Here is a 16786-nt window from a genome sequence, read left to right on the forward strand (position 1 = left end):
AATGCACTGGAAAAGTAGTGGAGGCATGCTCAATTGAAGAATTCAAGAAGGTATTGGATGCTTATTTGGATTGAAATAATGTGCAGGGTAAGTGGATTGTCCATAGTCCTGGCAAAAGCAGGAGATGGGCACCAGGTAATGCTTATCTGAATAGCCAATGACACAATGGGCTGAATAGCCTTCTTCTGTGTTGTAACACTTCAGTAGTTCTATGATTTGGACTTGCTGGATCAATTCTTTTTGATGGTGGTGATTCTGATTTTTTTTGCAAATTATTTTAAACAGAAACAGAAGAACTGGGGCAGGCCACTTAGCTCCTTGAGTCTGTCCTACCATTAACATATCATTTGACATCAAAAAGGAGTAGTGGTCGTGTAGGAAAAGATTTGCTAACCCACGATAGGCCCACTAAAGCAAAATTGGCCAAATTGTACCAGAACACCCAGAATTCCCGAGCAGCTCACAAGCTGGATCAGACAGCACGCAGACAAAGGAATAAACTGTAAACTCCCATGGACATGACAGAGCACCACAGATATGGCAAAGCTCTAAGGGCAGTTTCACAACCCAGCAATACCAAAGCCACACAAAGAGCAGGACAGCCAGAAAGGCACCAGCAAAGGACATGCTCCAGGAACAGGTCAATGGAAGCATCTCACCACTTTAGAAAAGAGTTTAACACCTACCTGTGAAGATGAATGGAACCATGATACTGTCAGGATATTGCATGTGTGAAGGAATGGGGCATTCATCCGATTAAACTGTTTTCCAATTAGCATCCTTGTAACTAAATTACTCCATTTCCAGAAACATTGTAGTTTCCCATTTCTTAATCAGTGTCATTGTGCAGTGTTACTTATCCTCAGCTCTAGGAGGAGAAATCTGATCTACCTGTGCAGACTGTCAGTTCTGTGTCAGCCTCGTCAATCTCTCCTCCAGCGGTATCGCTTGCAATAAACTTTGTCAATTTCACTTCGAGCTGTATTTTGTGATCTCCAACCTATTGGGCAAATTTCTCCGACAGGTCGCAACACTGATCTCTGGAAACACCACTACATATTTCTTTCCAGTTTCAGAAACAACAGTTAGCTCCTCTCCCTGTTACATTTCCCTTAGTCAAGTTTCTATCCACACAAGCACCGTGGGCCTTTCATTTCATAGAGTTTTAATAAGAAGATATTTTTGTGGTGCTCTATTAAATGCCTTCTGAGAGCCCATATACACATCAACCAGAATACCTTCGCCAATCAGCTCCATTATTTTATCAAAGCCCTCAATTAAGTCATCATGTAGAAATATGCTGTTAACAACTCTGGGTTGGCTTTCATGTATTAATCCACATGTTTCCAAATGCCAAGTGATTTTGTCCTGGACTGTTGATTCTAAATGTCTCCCACCACCAGTGTTGAGCTGGCTGAACACTTCCACTGCTTTCATTAGCTTTCCTTGAATCAATTCATTTATTTTATCTTATCCAATTTCTCCACAACCTTCTTATTTACAGCAGCATTGGTAGAACTGTTATGGACCAGGCCAGACCCCCCCCTCAAAACATTTCAGAAAAGTAGCTCAGACCCTAACTTTGCTAGTTGTTTTAAGCAGGTGTAATGCAGATATTCCAGGAGCGATGCAGCTGGTCAAATCATTTAGTTTTAAACAAGACAGAACTTATTTACAAGATTACCGCATGAAACACAAAGGAGAACAGAATACAGAATATCTAACCTATCCGAAAACCCAACAAATTATCCCAACTTAATGATGCTGTTCCAAATACTTGCAACAATCCTCATAAACATCCCTTGGCACAAAAGGTAAAATCAAACATAGAGAGAGGGATCTGCATGGTCCTGCTTCTTTGAGTCCAGCAGCGTTACTAATACTACTGTGCTAAAACCAAACCAAACCAGGGAAAAGATGCACTGGGAAAATTGGCCACTCCCCTTTCATTGTACAAACGTTTTCTTTAAACTAAAAGGCCTTTTACCTGAGGCAGGATCTGTTAGCTATTATCAAATTGGCCCTAAAACCCTTCAACTTAAATTTTTCGGAGTCTGTGTCTTTTACGATCTCTCTGAAAAAAAACCCAAGGACAACATAAAGGAGTAGCATCGTCCCAGAACCTGCACATCTTTGGACTATGGGAGGAAACCCACACGGACACAGGGAGAACATGCAAACTCCCCACAGTCACCGAAGGGTATAATTGAACCTGAGTCTCTGGGCACTGTGAGGCAGCAGTGCTAACCACTGAGCCACCATACCACCTAAAGGAATTTCTCCTTTGTTGTTTCTAATTGACTGCACCCTTCCTTTGACTGCCTTTTTACTATATCTAAAATAGTTTTATGGTTTCACCTTAATGCTCTCTGTTGGTCGAGTCCCCTCTACTCCCTTTGTTGTTCTTATTCCTTTGCAGCTTACCCTGTATTTTTTGTATTTGGTCCTTTTAAATATAAATCTGGTGCTTATTATAAGCCTTCTTTCTCCATGACACATTTACCTCTATAAATTAGCCATCCCGGATCTTAGGCTTTGGGGTATCATTCTTCTTCCTCCCTGTGTCTATCCTGTACCTGAAAACATCCTCTTTGGGCTCACTTTTTGCTGTTTACCTTCCAATCTGCCTAGGCCAGATCACTTTTCAACACACTGAAATTAACCATCCTCTGGTTTGCATACTTTCACATCTGAGTTTCCTTCTTCCATTTCCACAACTGTTCTAAATGTAATGATTACTATTTTCCAAATGCTCTTCACTGAACATTCCCCAAAATCAAATCTAGTACTGCTTCTTTTCCCATTGATCTGTAAATGTACACAGCAGGAAGGCTGTCACATAGACATTTTAAGAATGTAACACTAACTATGCACTTTACATTGCCATTTCTCGCAACTACTTTATTTCAAATTCACGGCATTTGCAAATTTCCTACTTAAGAATATGTTAGTTTGCTCAAAGTAACTCAATTCACCTCAAAATAACTAAGCTCAATTGAAAATAAAAATGTATCTTCTGAGGTAAAATCAAATGAACTTACCTGTATATTTTTAGTGTGTAGGTGGTAGTATTTGTATGGTGTTTTCCATGGTTCCATGTGCAGTTCAAGCCATTTTCAATTTCTTTTATGTAGTAGCATTGCAGGTTATGTGGTCCATCTGATGTCCAGGAATAAACACATGCTGTGTAACAGTGCTCTGTGAAATTCATTTTCATTACACACAATTCTTCAAGTTTGTAAAGGAGTGCTGAACAGACCTCCCAAAAACAATGAATATATGCAAACCAGGAATTCACAGTGAGCGATGCTGTTATAAAATGCTTCAGCGTGCCCATTTAAAATGCTCCCCGCTAAACTTTAAAAGAACAACAGTTGTATTTATTTACTGCCTTTAATGCAGTGAACCATCTCAAGGCTTTTAACAAACAAAATTTGATACTGAGCCACACAAGGAGATACAAGACAGATGAGCTAAAGAGGAATAGATTTTAAAGAATATCTTAAAGCAGAACAGAGAGAGTGAGAAACATTTAGGAAGGAAATTTTAGAGCCTGGGCCTTGGCAGCTGAAAACAGGTTGAATTGATGGTGCAACTAAAAATCAGGGATACTGAACAGGCCAGAATTGGAGGTGTGCAGTTATTCTGGTGAGGTGAGGCCATGGAGAAATTTGGAAACAATGTTGGGAATTTTAAAAATTGGAGCATTTCTTTACCAGGAGCCCATGCAGATCAGTTACGACAGTTGTGATTGGTTACCAAGACTTAGCGTGACTTCGGATATGCGCAGCAGCACTTTAGTTGAACTCTTGGTTGTGGTGGGCAGTGTGTGGGAGGCTGGTCATGAGTGCATTGGAATAATCACATCAAAGTAGCGTTAATGATTACTTAAGCAATAAATGAGCTAAGGTGAGGCAGAATCAGACAAAATTACTGAGGTGAAAATTAATGCCTTAGCAATGGCATTGGTATATGGTCCAAAGTTCATCTCAGGGTCAAATGCTTTATATAGCATCATAGTGACGAAAGGATTTTCATGCTATATTTAATAAAGTAATTACAATAGTGAGTCATTTTTAAAAAATAAACAAAATACCTATTGGCATTTTATTCACTTGAATTAGATAAAGGTTATGTTTTCCATTTGAGCCCTCCTACTCAGAGCATTAAGCACTGGCAATATGTATCGGCTACCTAGATATAAACATATTTAATGGTTGGCAGATCATGGACTGTTTGTGCTTTCCCAATATGATCTCCCAACAAATGAGATTCACCACTGAAAGTGTGCTGGTGCATCTTTCACCTTATTCTGTTCAAATTTCCTAATAGTATATATACAACACTCAATTAAGAAAGAACAAAATTCATCTATTGTCTCCCTCTCATTATCTTTATTCTGCTTTACTTATATTCTGGCCTGCTCTCCATAACCTTCTTGTTTACCCAGCCCTTTCATATCTCTCCCTCACTTGGCTCCAACTACACCTATCCACTCACCTCTACCCTTCTTCCCCCCTTCCCTCAGTTGAGCTTCAGCATAAATACAAGCCTTTCCTAACTACGAGCAGTTCTGATGAAGTCAATGGACCTGAAACTCTGTTCTTCTCCCTTCACAGATGCTGCCAGACTGTTTAGTTTCACCAGCAATTTCAGTTTTTGTTTCAGACTTCCATTCAAATAGCTGTGATGTTGAACTATATGCCCTTTTTGAACAATTCTTAGATCCTTATATCTTTTTGGCTCACCTCTTATTCCTAATCTATGTGTACGCTTCGTGTTACTAATTCTTCTTGCATTTATATTTAGTAATTAATAAAGTCATTCTTTGCTAGCTCAAGAATTCCTGGCTAGACTTTTCCTTTTCAAACAAACATTCATCTGGGTCAAGGAGAAAGGCATCAAAGACACTATAAGTTAAGCTCATTGCGACCAACTGTGGTGATGGGTGAACGAATTCAGAGAGCAAGTTCATCTCATGATTTGGGGTATCTCACCTGGAATCGTGCTAAACTGGGGAACCTGCCTGGGGTAAAGGGACAGCAATACACACATCTCTGGCTTAAAACTTTACAACACAATGACTGAAAAAGGATTTGAAAAGATGGTCAACCATTTTTCTGACATGAACTACAGTAGTTGCAGTCAACAACACCACACTCTCCGTATACTCTTTAAGTATATATATTCAGTTTAAAATTGGTTCTGCATCAGCTACAGCATTTGATGCACAGCAATAATATTGAAAAGGTAGCCTCTACTCACTACTGCTGCACGTTTCCAGCAACACATTTGTAAGCTCTGATCTCCAGCATCTGCAGTCCTCACTTTCTTCTACACACAAGGAGCTAACTACCAATGCCACTCAACTCTTTGTGAGCTTAGTGATGCTTTGCTACACATTTAGCATTAGTACTCTGCTGTCTACATGTTAGAAGTGTAGTACTGCTGGGTTTTAGGTTACAGGATATGCAGAAATAGTACTCAAATTACCTTGACTAAGGCATTCAGTTGTAATCCAAAGTAAACTGGTACGCTATGATTTCATTGAATTTAATTTCAAATGGTAAATTCTTCATAAAATAAATTCACTAAATTATGCAAATTACGTTATCAGAATAAAATCTGTTGGACAATCCGCTCTAAGCTTCTAAGCTTAAAGGTTGTTGCATGTAATATAACACGGATGTGGATTATTTGAGTACAGGAGTATGGATGTCCCATTGCAATTTTAGAGGGTTTTGGTGAGACCACACCTGGAGTATTGTGTGCAGTTTTGGTCTCCTTATCTGAGAAAGGATGTTCTGGCTATGGAGGGAGTGCACTGGATGTTTACCAGTCGGATTTCTGGGATGGCAAGTCTAATGTATGAAGAGAAACTAGATTGGTTAGGACTATATTCAGTGGATTTTAGAAGAATGGGGGATGATTGCAGAGAAACCTATAAAATGCTAACAGGACTATATATGGTAAATGCAGGAAGTGTGCATCTGTTGACCCAGGAGTCCAGAACCAGTGGTCATAGTCTCAGGAAATAGGGTGGCTGATTGGGACTGAGATAAGAAGACATTTCTTCATCCAGAGAGGGGTGAGCCTGTGCAATTCTCTGCCACAGAAAATGGATGAGGTTAAAACACTGAATGTTTTTAAGAAAAAATTAGATATAGTTCTCAGTGCTAAAGGGATCAAAGGAAATGGGGAGGAAATAAGAATAGGCTACTGGATTGGTTGATCAGCCATGATCATATTGAATGGTGGAGCAGGCTCGAAGGGGTGAATGATTTATTTCCGCTCCTTTTTTATTATTTTATGGACACTTTAGGAACACTGTGTTCATTTCTGGTCTCCCTGCTGTAGGAAAGACATTGTGAAACTTGAAATGGCTCAGAAAAGATTTACAAACATGTTGCCAGGATTGGAGGGTTTGAGCTATCAGGACAGGCTGAATAGGCTGGAGCATTGGAAGCTGAGGGGTAACATTACAGAGGTTTATAAAATCATGAGGGGCATGGATAGGTTGAATAGTCAAGGATTTTTCCCAGGGTAAGGGAGACCAAACTAGAGGGCATAGATTTAAGGTGAGAGGGGAAAGCTATAAAAGGGACCTAAGGGGCAACTTTTTCACGCAGTGGGTGGTACGTGTATGGAATGGGCTGCCAGATGAGTTGACGGAAGCTGGTACAATTACAATATTTAAAAGGCATCTGGATGAGTATATGAATAAAAACGTTTAGTGAGATATGGATCAAATGCTGGCAAATGAGACTAGATTAATTTAGAATATCTGGTCGATATGTTGAGTTGGACCAAAGGGTCTGTTTCTGTGCTGTACATCTCTGAATCTAAGAATGCCTAAGAAGATTGCACTGTGTGCTACATTACAGGAGATTTTTCTCCAGTTGCTTAAGTCTTTTTTTGTCAAAAGCTGATTCAAAATGCACTCATATAATTTATGCATACCGCATTTTAGATTAACATTGTCACTGTGATTACATTTCTCAAACAATTTAACTTGATGCAATCCAGTAATTAAGTTGGTAGCAAGGGACAGTCCAGTTGCATCCTGTCTAGCAGGGACACTGTCTGTACTGGTAACTGAAATGCTGCTGAGGAGAAACAAAACACAACTTCAAGCTGTTTCCTACAGAAAACTCTCAGATTTCTAACCTGCTGATGACACCAGTGAAACTTTGTTGAGTAACTGACTAATATTAACATTGTTTAAAAGTATATTGCCTGGAAAATAGAGCAATGGAATTGAGGAACCTGTAATAAATGGAAATTCTGAAAATGACAGACAATGTAAAAACTGTAGCTGCTACTTTCAATCCTTGAATGTAAAATTATGTTAGAGCTCTCAATGTGTAGCATTTAGATGAGCATAATAAATAGAATGCTGTGAGTTTCAGAATTACAGGGTATATTTAGCTGTTTAAATTCATTATTATTCACAGGTGTAGGAAAATAACATGTACTGTAAATAAGTCAGATTGATGATTCATCTTTTAACTTCTATAGCACAAGTCACAGCAGGTGGAAATTTAAGACTTAGAAATTATTTGGTGTATCTTGACTTAAAGGTTAATGTATGCTCCAAAACGACAGTACATGTTTAACTATGATAGCAAGATAAACTAAAGTTGTAAGTATTATTATTGGCACTATTGGAATAGTGTCAGAGTGCAAGAGCAAGCAGGTTATGTTGAATTTATATGAGACATTTCTTAGATTTCAGTGGGAGTAATGTGCAAGTTCTGGGTGCCACACTCTAGGAAGGAAGTGAAAGCATTGGAGAAAGTGCAGAAGAGAGTTATAAAAAATGGTTCTAGAGTGTGAAACTTTGTAGATGAGGATAGATCAGAGAGACTTGGTCCTCCTCGGACACAAAACCACAAAGAGGAAATATTATAACAGGTTTTCAAAACTATGGTAGTTCTGGATGATTATTTGAATAGATACAATGTGCAGGGTTATGGAGACAAAGCAGGAGATTGGCATCAAGTCATAATGCTGGTGGAGAGTGCACTCACAACTGGCTAAACTGCTTCCTTCTACATCATCATAATTCTGTTATTCTATTCTGTGTGGGTTGGATGCAATATCATTTAGACACATTGCAATTATAGTGCATAGGTATTGGAACTAGTGTTTTACAAATGTCAAGATGAAGTGTCTTTCAGATCCAGAGGATGTCCTACCTTCCAGAGATGTCCAGCCTGTCATCTACTTTCGTAGCTATGTCATTTATATGGTTGGTGCAGCGCAGTTTCTCATCAATGAAAACCCCCAGAACATTGATGCTGACGGATTTAACAATGGTAATGTCAATGAATGTCAATAGGATTTGGTTAGATTCTCTCTTGTTTGAAGTGATCATTGTTTGGCACTAATAAAGTGTAAATCTTATTTGCCCTTATCAGACCAAGCTTAAAGTTGTCCAGTTTTGTTGCTTGCATTAACTGAGTAATTGTAAGTGGAATTGAACACTGCACAGTCATCACTGAACAGCACAACTTCTGACCTTATGATGGAAGAAAGATCATTGGTGAAGCAGTTGAAGATGGTTGAGTCTAGGATACAATTCTGAGAAACACCTGAAGCGTTGCCCTCGAATAGAGGCCATTGACCTCCAACAATTACAACCATCTTCCTATGTGTTGGGTATGATACCAACCAATGGAGAATTTTCCCCTTGGTTTCCATTGACAAATTTTACTAGTGATCCTTGGTATGATACTTGGACAAATGTTGCCTGATGTCAAGGGTAGTCACTCTCACCTTGTCCCTTAAATTAATCACATTAATCACATGTTTGAACAAGAGAATACTGAAGTCTGGAACTAAGTTATCTTAGCTGAATCCAAACTGAGAATTGACGAATGAGTTGTTAGTGAAGTAGTGCTTGACAGTCTGTGACAACTTTTTGTTTCATTTTGTTGATATTTGAGGGCTGATAGGAAAATAATTGATTAGGTTGGATCTATTTTGCTTTCAGTGGTCAGCTTTCAACATTGTGAGCTTAATGCCAGTGTCATAGTGGTACTGGAACAGATTTATTGTGGTGCCAGTTTAAAATAAGAGTCACGGTGGCACAGTGGTTAGCACCGCTGCCTCACAGCACCGGAGACCCGGGTTCAATTCCTGCCTCAGGCGACTGACTGTGTGGAGTTTGCACATTCTCCCCGTGCCTATGTGGGTTTCCTTCCACAGTCCAAATGTGCAGGTTAGGTGAATTGGCCATGCTAAGTTGCCCATAATATTAGGGGAATGGGTCTGGGTGGGTTGCGCGTCGGTGTGGACTTGTTGGGCCGAAGGGCCTGTTTCCACACTGTAAGTAAGTAATCTAATCATAACCGAGGAGGGAGATGGTTGTGTTTTAGTAATGTCAATCATTGATTAATAATTCAGAGGTTCAGATTAATACTCTGAGGACATGGGTTCAAATCTGACCACAGCACCTGGTGCAATTCAATTAATAAATCTGGAATATAAATTTGTCTCAGTGATGGTGCCATGAAACTGCCATTGATTGGCAATAAATGCCCATCTGGTTCGCGCATGTCCTTGAGGGAAATAAATCTGTTGTCCTCACTTCATTTGGCCAACAAGTGATTCCAGATTCACTGCTTAACTTTTAACAGTCCTTTGAAATGGCCTGCAAACCACTCCAAGTTATGGGGTGATTTTAGATGACTGGCCCTGCCAGCAATGCCTACATCCTATAAAGGAATAAAGAATTAAACACCTTCATTAAAAAAAACATGAAGTACAAAATAGGGAATGATCACTGTGATATGAGCAAAAAGATAAAGATTAGTTGCGGTGAGACTACATGAAAAATGTCTGATCTTATGACTGTTTTGCTCAGTGTTTCAATGGTTTGGTTTGAAATGAATGTCCTGAGTACGTACTTAAACATAAAGCAGGAGAGTTAAAATGATTTCTAAATCACCTTTATTATATAACAATGCTTCAGAAAGTTCAAAATGCTAAATATTTATTCCTGATAATGTAAAGAGGAAATTTGAAAACATCAGTTAGGAGGAATTGTAATTAGAGCAAAAATCGGCTAGATGTCAGCGATGTAGCTATACTGGAACAGCTCTGGTGCCAGTTTAATAAATTTCATAGGAACATGAAGTACTAAATGGGAAATCATTACTTGATGTTAAGCAAGAAGACATAAAGATTAAGTTATGGTGAGAATATAGAAGAAAAAGGCTAGTGTTCTGGTAGTGCTTAGTATTTAAATCAATTGGCTTAGAGTTACATTAGAGTTGAGAGTATGGTGCAGGAAAAGCACAGCAGGTCAGGCAGCATCTGAGGAGCAGGAGAATCAAAGTTTCAGGCAAAAGCCCTCCATTAGGTATGGGGCTGTGAGCTGAGGGGGTGGAGAGATAAATGGGAGGGGGGTGGGGCTGGGGGCAAGGTAGCTGAAAGCGTGATGGGTAGAGGGAGGTGGGGGTGATGGTGACAGGTCAGAAAGAAGGGTGGAGCGGATAAGTGGAAAGGAAGATGGGTGGGTGGGACAGGTCATGACAGTGCTGCCGAGTTGGAAGGTTGGAACTGGGATAAGGTGGGTTGAGCGGAAATGAGGAAACTGATGAAATCCACATTGATGCCAAGGGGTTGCAGGGTCCTGAGGTGGAAAATGATGTTTTCTTCGTCCAGGTGTCAGGTGGTTAGGGAGTTGCAATGGAGGAGGCCCAGGACCTGCATGTCCTTGGTGGAGTGGGAGAGGGAGTCGAAATGTTCGGCCATGGGGCGGTGGGGTTGGTTGGTGTCGGTATCCTGGAGATGTTCTCTGAAGCAGTCTGCGGGTCGACGTCCTGTCTGCCACATGTAGAGGAGACTGCATCAGGAGCAATGGATACAGTAAATGACATGTGTGGAAGTGCAGGTAAAACTCTGATGGTTGTGGAAGGCTCCTTTGGGACCTTGGACAAAGGTGAGGGAGGAGGTGGGTGCAGGCTTTGCAATACCTGCGGTGGCAGGGGAAGGTGCCGGGAAGGGAGGGGAGGTTGGTGGGGGTGGTGGTGTGTGGACCTGACGAGGGAGTCACGGAGGTAACGGTCTTTACAGGAAGCAGATACTGGTGGGGAGGGAAATATATCTCTGGTGGTGGGGTGCATTTGTAGGTGGTGGAAATGGTGGAGGATGATGCAATGTATATGGAGATTGGTGGGGTGGAAGGTGAGGACTGGGGGTGTTCTGTCCTTGTTACAATACACAATACAAATTTAAAAGCACCCAGTATTAGAGTACTCAATCTTAAAGTACTCAACACATATGTTAAAATCTATGTTCAATATTAAAATACTTATAACAAAATAATCTATATATTTTAAATTACTTGTGTTAAAGCATTCTATTTACTCAACATGTATTTAAAAGTACCCAATATTAGAATTCTCATAACAAAGTAATCATGTTAAAGTACTCAATATGAAAGCACTCAATAGATATTTAAAAGAACTCAATATTAAAGTTCTCATAGTAAAGTTCTCAAATTAAAGTACTCAATATATATTTTAAAGGGCTCGATATTGAAGTACTCAGTAAAGTGTTCACTATTAAAGTGTTCAGTAGAGATTTAAACACAACAAAGGTTAAAATGATAAACAAATGACTTCTAAATCACCTTCACATTGTAACAATGCTGAAAAGTTGCAAATACTAAATTATTCTTGACAACAAAGAGAGGAATGAGGAAATCTAAAAAAAATCAGTTAAAAGGAAATGTGACGAGAACAAGAAATGATTAATGAAGATAACTCTGAGGTACATCTGCTCAAGGAAATTGAAATTATACTCATGTTACAGTCAGATTAAAAGTTGTGACTTGCAAGCTTGCACGTTATGAACAATGTCAGTATAATATCTAACTATGAGTGTGGCTAGAGAAGAATTTGCTGTACAAGTTAGGAATGGATCATCATGTAAAACTAGTTTTAAGCATATTTAAGCACTTATTCCCATTTTTTCAATAAAAAATCTTCCAAAAATTTCAGTCGTTCAGGGTTTTCTGTCAGGGTCAAATAGAATCTCCCATCTCCCCGAATGTGAGGCACCCGCCGGAGCGGAACCCGTGTGTCTGAGCGGCGTTGACTTCAGACGGACAACACCAGCAATCGTGCCTCGTGAGCTTGGATTTGACCGCGTTTATTCCGTGATGGGCACAGTTTCCCGGGGAAGACAGCCCAATGTAATCCAGATTCACCAGAATGAAAAATAAAACGACTGAAAGTATTGAAAATACGCTTCAGCGTTGCAGACTAAGGTGTGATCTAGCTGAAGTCCTTAAACGCTTAAAATAGTTGACAGAGTGGGTTAGATGAAAAAAGCCCACTTGGTCCTCTCAGGAGAGCGCAAAACAAACCTTAAAACTGAGCGAGGTCAGGAAGCATTTCACATCGAGGGTATGAAAATGTCTTCTCTTCACCCCCAGAGATGTTATTATATACTTCAGGAGCATGTAGGACTTCAACCTAAACCTCCTGGTTTAAAGATAGGGACACTACCGTTGTGCCACAAAAGCCCTTTGAGAGGCAATTATGGGGAGGGGGAGGGGAGGGAGGTGTCAAAAGCCTGAAAGGTTGTGTTAGAGTCAACTAGAAGGAATTGTCAGGCTGAGTCCGGGACCAGAGGAAACACAATGGTTAAAGAGACACAGTCACGTCGTTAGGCTGCACAGCCCTGAAGCAGTGGGAGATTGAGAAGCAGATAGCAAATCGGAATCATATAACGCTTGTGTGTACGTGAAGCATGCTTCAAAAATAAAGTCAGAGCATTTCACGGAGCGATCGAATGGTATCCCACAACAAGGAGAGTTCACTGCGCAAAAGACTTACCTGGAAATTCGGTCACCTGCTCACTCTCGCACTTTTCACTGCCTTGGGGAGAAAGGGACAAAACAAAAAAAAATTACTCAACCAGGCTTGGGACCCCTTCCCTCCCTCCCTCCCAGTGATGGTAGTTATTGCCCAAGCGCTCACACCAAGCAGGATGAAATCAGTTAAAACTCTCTCACTTGTCCCGAGGAAAGAGGCGAGAAGATGCAGAAGGAGATGGAGAGGCTTCATCGCTGGCGCCTGGATGTCCCTCACAATCCAACCGCTCTCTTCACCTTTATCTTCTGCCGCTCACTGGGAATCTGATGGGTGGGGATGGTGAGTGGGAGGGAGGGGTCACACCGTCGGCCTGATGGACCGGGAAGATGAGAGAGTGAGAGAGGGGGGAGTCCGTGAGGGTGAGCGCTGGAGCCCAGTCCCGCTCTTTCTGGTGAAGCTCTGGCGAGCGCCTCTCTCTGTCTCTCTCGCACACACACACACACACAGGAGGCGGGGCCCGCTCTCCCAAACAGCCTCGGGGCTTTTCCCCTTCTCTCTATCTCCATCTCTCGTATGATTCACCAGTTCACACCCTGCCCACTCTTCTGTGTGTGTGTGTGTGTGTACCCTCTCCCATATCACAGGCATCTCTTCCCCAACCTGGCGCACTCCAAAGCCTTGGTGTCGAATCCAGTTTAGGCTGGGCTTTATGACAACCATGGATGCGCTCAAATAATGGAGTTGGACAGTGTAATTATGACGGAGTGTGGCAATGAGTTGGAAAGCCTGCCTTCAGAGCAGCAATTTTTACACTGCTTGTCAGAGAAAAAAAATAACCCTACATGACTCGTCAAAGTATGGGGCTTTTTCTTTCCCCTTTGAGCTGATGTTCTGCAAGTTGCTGTATTTTTCCTACGATCGTTCAAAGAGTTGACGCGGGCGTGATGGGTTGCCGATAAAGTCTCTGGTCCCTGGAGGAGATCAGAGACCAGTTGTTCACCTTTAACCCGGGTGTCCTCTGACGCTGAAGCCAAAGTCTTGGATTTGAGACATTAACTTGCCCGGTTGTTTGCTGGTCCCGTAGGAATCTGACTGTTCTCTTCAAATGTTGAGCTTGTTTGATGATCGAAACATCTCTCTTTTCAGGGTTTTTGTCTCCCTGTCCCGCCTCCCACACACGCGCACAGACTCTAAGATCGGCTTCCAGAATGTCTTTGTCAATGAGTTTGGGACCTCCAGCAGCGTACTATTGATGTGTATATCTGGGAATCCCCTATTGCAAACCACAGGGCTGACCCAGTGAAGGTGAGAACTGTTGAGCTTGCTCTCAATACCAGGAATGAAGCACCTTGCAAGAACTCCAGTGTTAGTCATTCATCCTGGCACTTGATGATGTAGGTAGATTTGAAACAGTGACGGTAGAATGCAGCTGCTTACATGACAATGTCAAGCTGTGCTTGCGTTGCTTGCCAGTAAAGTGATGCGAAAACCCAGTGCCTGGTGGACATCAATCTATATGTTTTGCAACAAATTCCATGGTCTTCCCGTGAGTGAGCCTGCTGAATAATGAGCTTCCATTCATCTGGTTTTGGGTGATTTCACCATTCACCATGATCTTGTTGGAGTAGATACTGTCAACCAAGCAGACTGAATTGAGTGCGACAAAGGTGAAAAATCTTCTCAAAACTCGGTGACGATGTGTCCATGCAATTTGTCTGTGGGCAGGTTGGTACAACATTTTTCAGTTTTATCGTAAGGCCAAAATATTCTCAGATGGAAATGTGTTGCTGGAAAAGCGCAGCAGGTCAGGCAGCATCTAGGGAACAGGAGAATCGACGTTTCGGGCATTAGCCCTTCTTCAGGAATGAGGAAAGTTGGTCCAGCAGGTAATGCCCGAAACGTCGATTCTCCTGTTCCCTAGATGCTGCCTGACCTGCTGCGCTTCTCCAGCAACACATTTCCATCTCCGCTGTAGTCTGGTCACTTAATCTAATGTGAATTTCTCTCTCTGAGCCCAATGTAGAGAAGGACTGTGTGAATCACTGAGTTCAGTGTGGCGCAGTTTGGTGTGAATCTCTGTCTGGTCCCAGTGTGGATTGGGCATGTGTGAATCTTTCTCTGAGCCCAGTTTGGAGCAGCCTGGTGTGAATCTGTTGTTCCAGTGTAAAACAGGCTGGTGTGAACCTCATGCTCATTGCTATGTGTCTCTTTGCAGTGGTCTGTTTCCTCGACTGCTGGGTGATGTGATTTCCTTATGGCTTTGTAACATGTTGGCCTATCTCATCAACACTTATGCACTGGAGCCCCCCAGTCAGGTAGGTTATAAAATTCTAACGCACCTCTCAGCAGGTCAGCGTTTCCCTGAGGTAGGATGTGTGAAAGAGGAGGGATTGGAATTGGATGGAGGAGGGGTGAGGATATTTGAGGCAGGGTGAGTCGGTAACAGGGCATACTTGATGGGGTAAGGGGGTTATTTAGGGTGGAGACTATGATCCTACTGGGTGCGAAGAAAGTGCATGAAGCTCCTGAGCCAAATATATTAAAACCCCTTTAAAGTTTCCAGTTATTGTGGACAGGAGCATGTTAAAAACTGAGTCCTGCTCCTGGTCATTGGTTTTGCTGGTGCATTTCCTCACCATCTGAGGAGGGGGTGGTGGGCTTGGTGTGTTGCGATTCCTCGCTGGCCAATGTTTAGGAGGAAGTGCAAGGGAGGTGCTTATGGGCGGATGGTACAGTACCCCAGCAAGAGGTCATAGAGGGTGTATGGGTGCACTGAAGATGACATAATCCAGGGGGTTTGTTTGACTGGTGAACTGAGCCTCTGCTCTCCAGCTTCATGGTTAAACATTAGCAACTTCACCCATCCAGAGCGAACATGGTGTAACGCAACTATGTGTAACGGATACTGTGTTACCATGAATGTAACCCATAAGCCAGACCCGTTGTAAGTACGAGACTGGTTGTGGGGACACTGCGGGGAATAAAACACTTATATTCTAGCAGACTCGCCTCTTGGCTGTTTGTTCTGTGTCAGACTACTTTCCTGCGAGCCTGGTCCTTGACCTTGAGAATTTTTTAAAACAGGACCAGTTCAGTCAGTCGAAGTTCAGGGTGAGGACCAGTTCAGTCAGTCGAAGTTCAGGGTGATATTCTCAGGCTTGGGCAGAGATGGCCAACAGCAGCTTGACGTCCTCTGGAGTGTGTGCTATCAGACCACAGTTCAGTAAGCCAGCTGACTGTTCATTTAGTAATTTTCTATGAAAACTTGGAAATTAAATAACAAACAGAAATTGAGTCATTCTACAACCTTGCTTTATGCTACTCGTGACAGGGAAGTGAGCAGTACGGTGGCTCAGTGGTTAGCACTGCTGCCTCAGTGCCAGGGACTTGGACTCAATCCAGCCTTGGTGACTGTCTGCGTTGGTTGCTCATTCTCACCTGTCTTGTGGGTTTCCTCTGGATGCTCCGGGTTCCTCCTGCAGTTTAAATATGTGCAAGTTAGGTGGATTGGCCATGCTAAATTACCCATATAGTCCAGGGATCTGCAGGCTGGGTGGGTTAACCATGGGAAATGCAAGGTTACAGGGTCAGGATGGATGCTTTTTGGAGGGTCAGTGTGGACTTAATGGGATGAATAGCCTGCTTCCATAATGTAGGGATTCTCTGAAATGCAGCTGATAAGGTGCCAATTTGCCAAGAGGAAATGAGAAGATGGTCCTGATCATCATTTGTATCTTTCATAAACTTTCCCAGTTTACCATGTTTTGGTCATGTCAACAATCACCATGTAGAGGCTTTTGTTCTATGTGGATTTGATATTGACTGTCATGAAAGCTACAATGTGGATCTGCATTTACAAAATCTATGAGTGACAAACCAATTGAGAATAATCCTCGAGGGGGCTTTATTTGTTGTGAAGAGAAGCAAAATACCACGGGGATAGATTTGCTTCACCT

General features: G+C 41.9%; 1 protein-coding gene across 3 annotated transcripts in view; it reads right to left on the minus strand.

Annotated features, from left to right (window-relative positions):
- The window catches only part of LOC122557983 (interleukin-31 receptor subunit alpha-like), an 82136-nt gene extending 68528 nt beyond the window's left edge, over positions 1 to 13608 (minus strand). For 2 of the 3 annotated variants that reach the window (XM_043706296.1, XM_043706287.1), the window contains exons 1-3: positions 13031 to 13608; positions 12852 to 12893; positions 3042 to 3198 (exon numbers count right to left, since the gene is read on the minus strand). In XM_043706296.1, the coding sequence (XP_043562231.1) occupies positions 3042 to 3198; positions 12852 to 12893; positions 13031 to 13082 (251 nt within the window). In that variant the 5' untranslated portion in view covers positions 13083 to 13608. The remainder of the gene's footprint in view (positions 1 to 3041; positions 3199 to 12851; positions 12894 to 13030) is intronic. The other variant, XM_043706303.1, reaches the window with a different exon arrangement.
- Between the last annotated feature and the right edge of the window lie 3178 nt (positions 13609 to 16786).

This window comes from Chiloscyllium plagiosum, chromosome 2 (assembly GCF_004010195.1).
Source record: "Chiloscyllium plagiosum isolate BGI_BamShark_2017 chromosome 2, ASM401019v2, whole genome shotgun sequence".
Lineage (NCBI taxonomy): Eukaryota > Metazoa > Chordata > Chondrichthyes > Orectolobiformes > Hemiscylliidae > Chiloscyllium > Chiloscyllium plagiosum.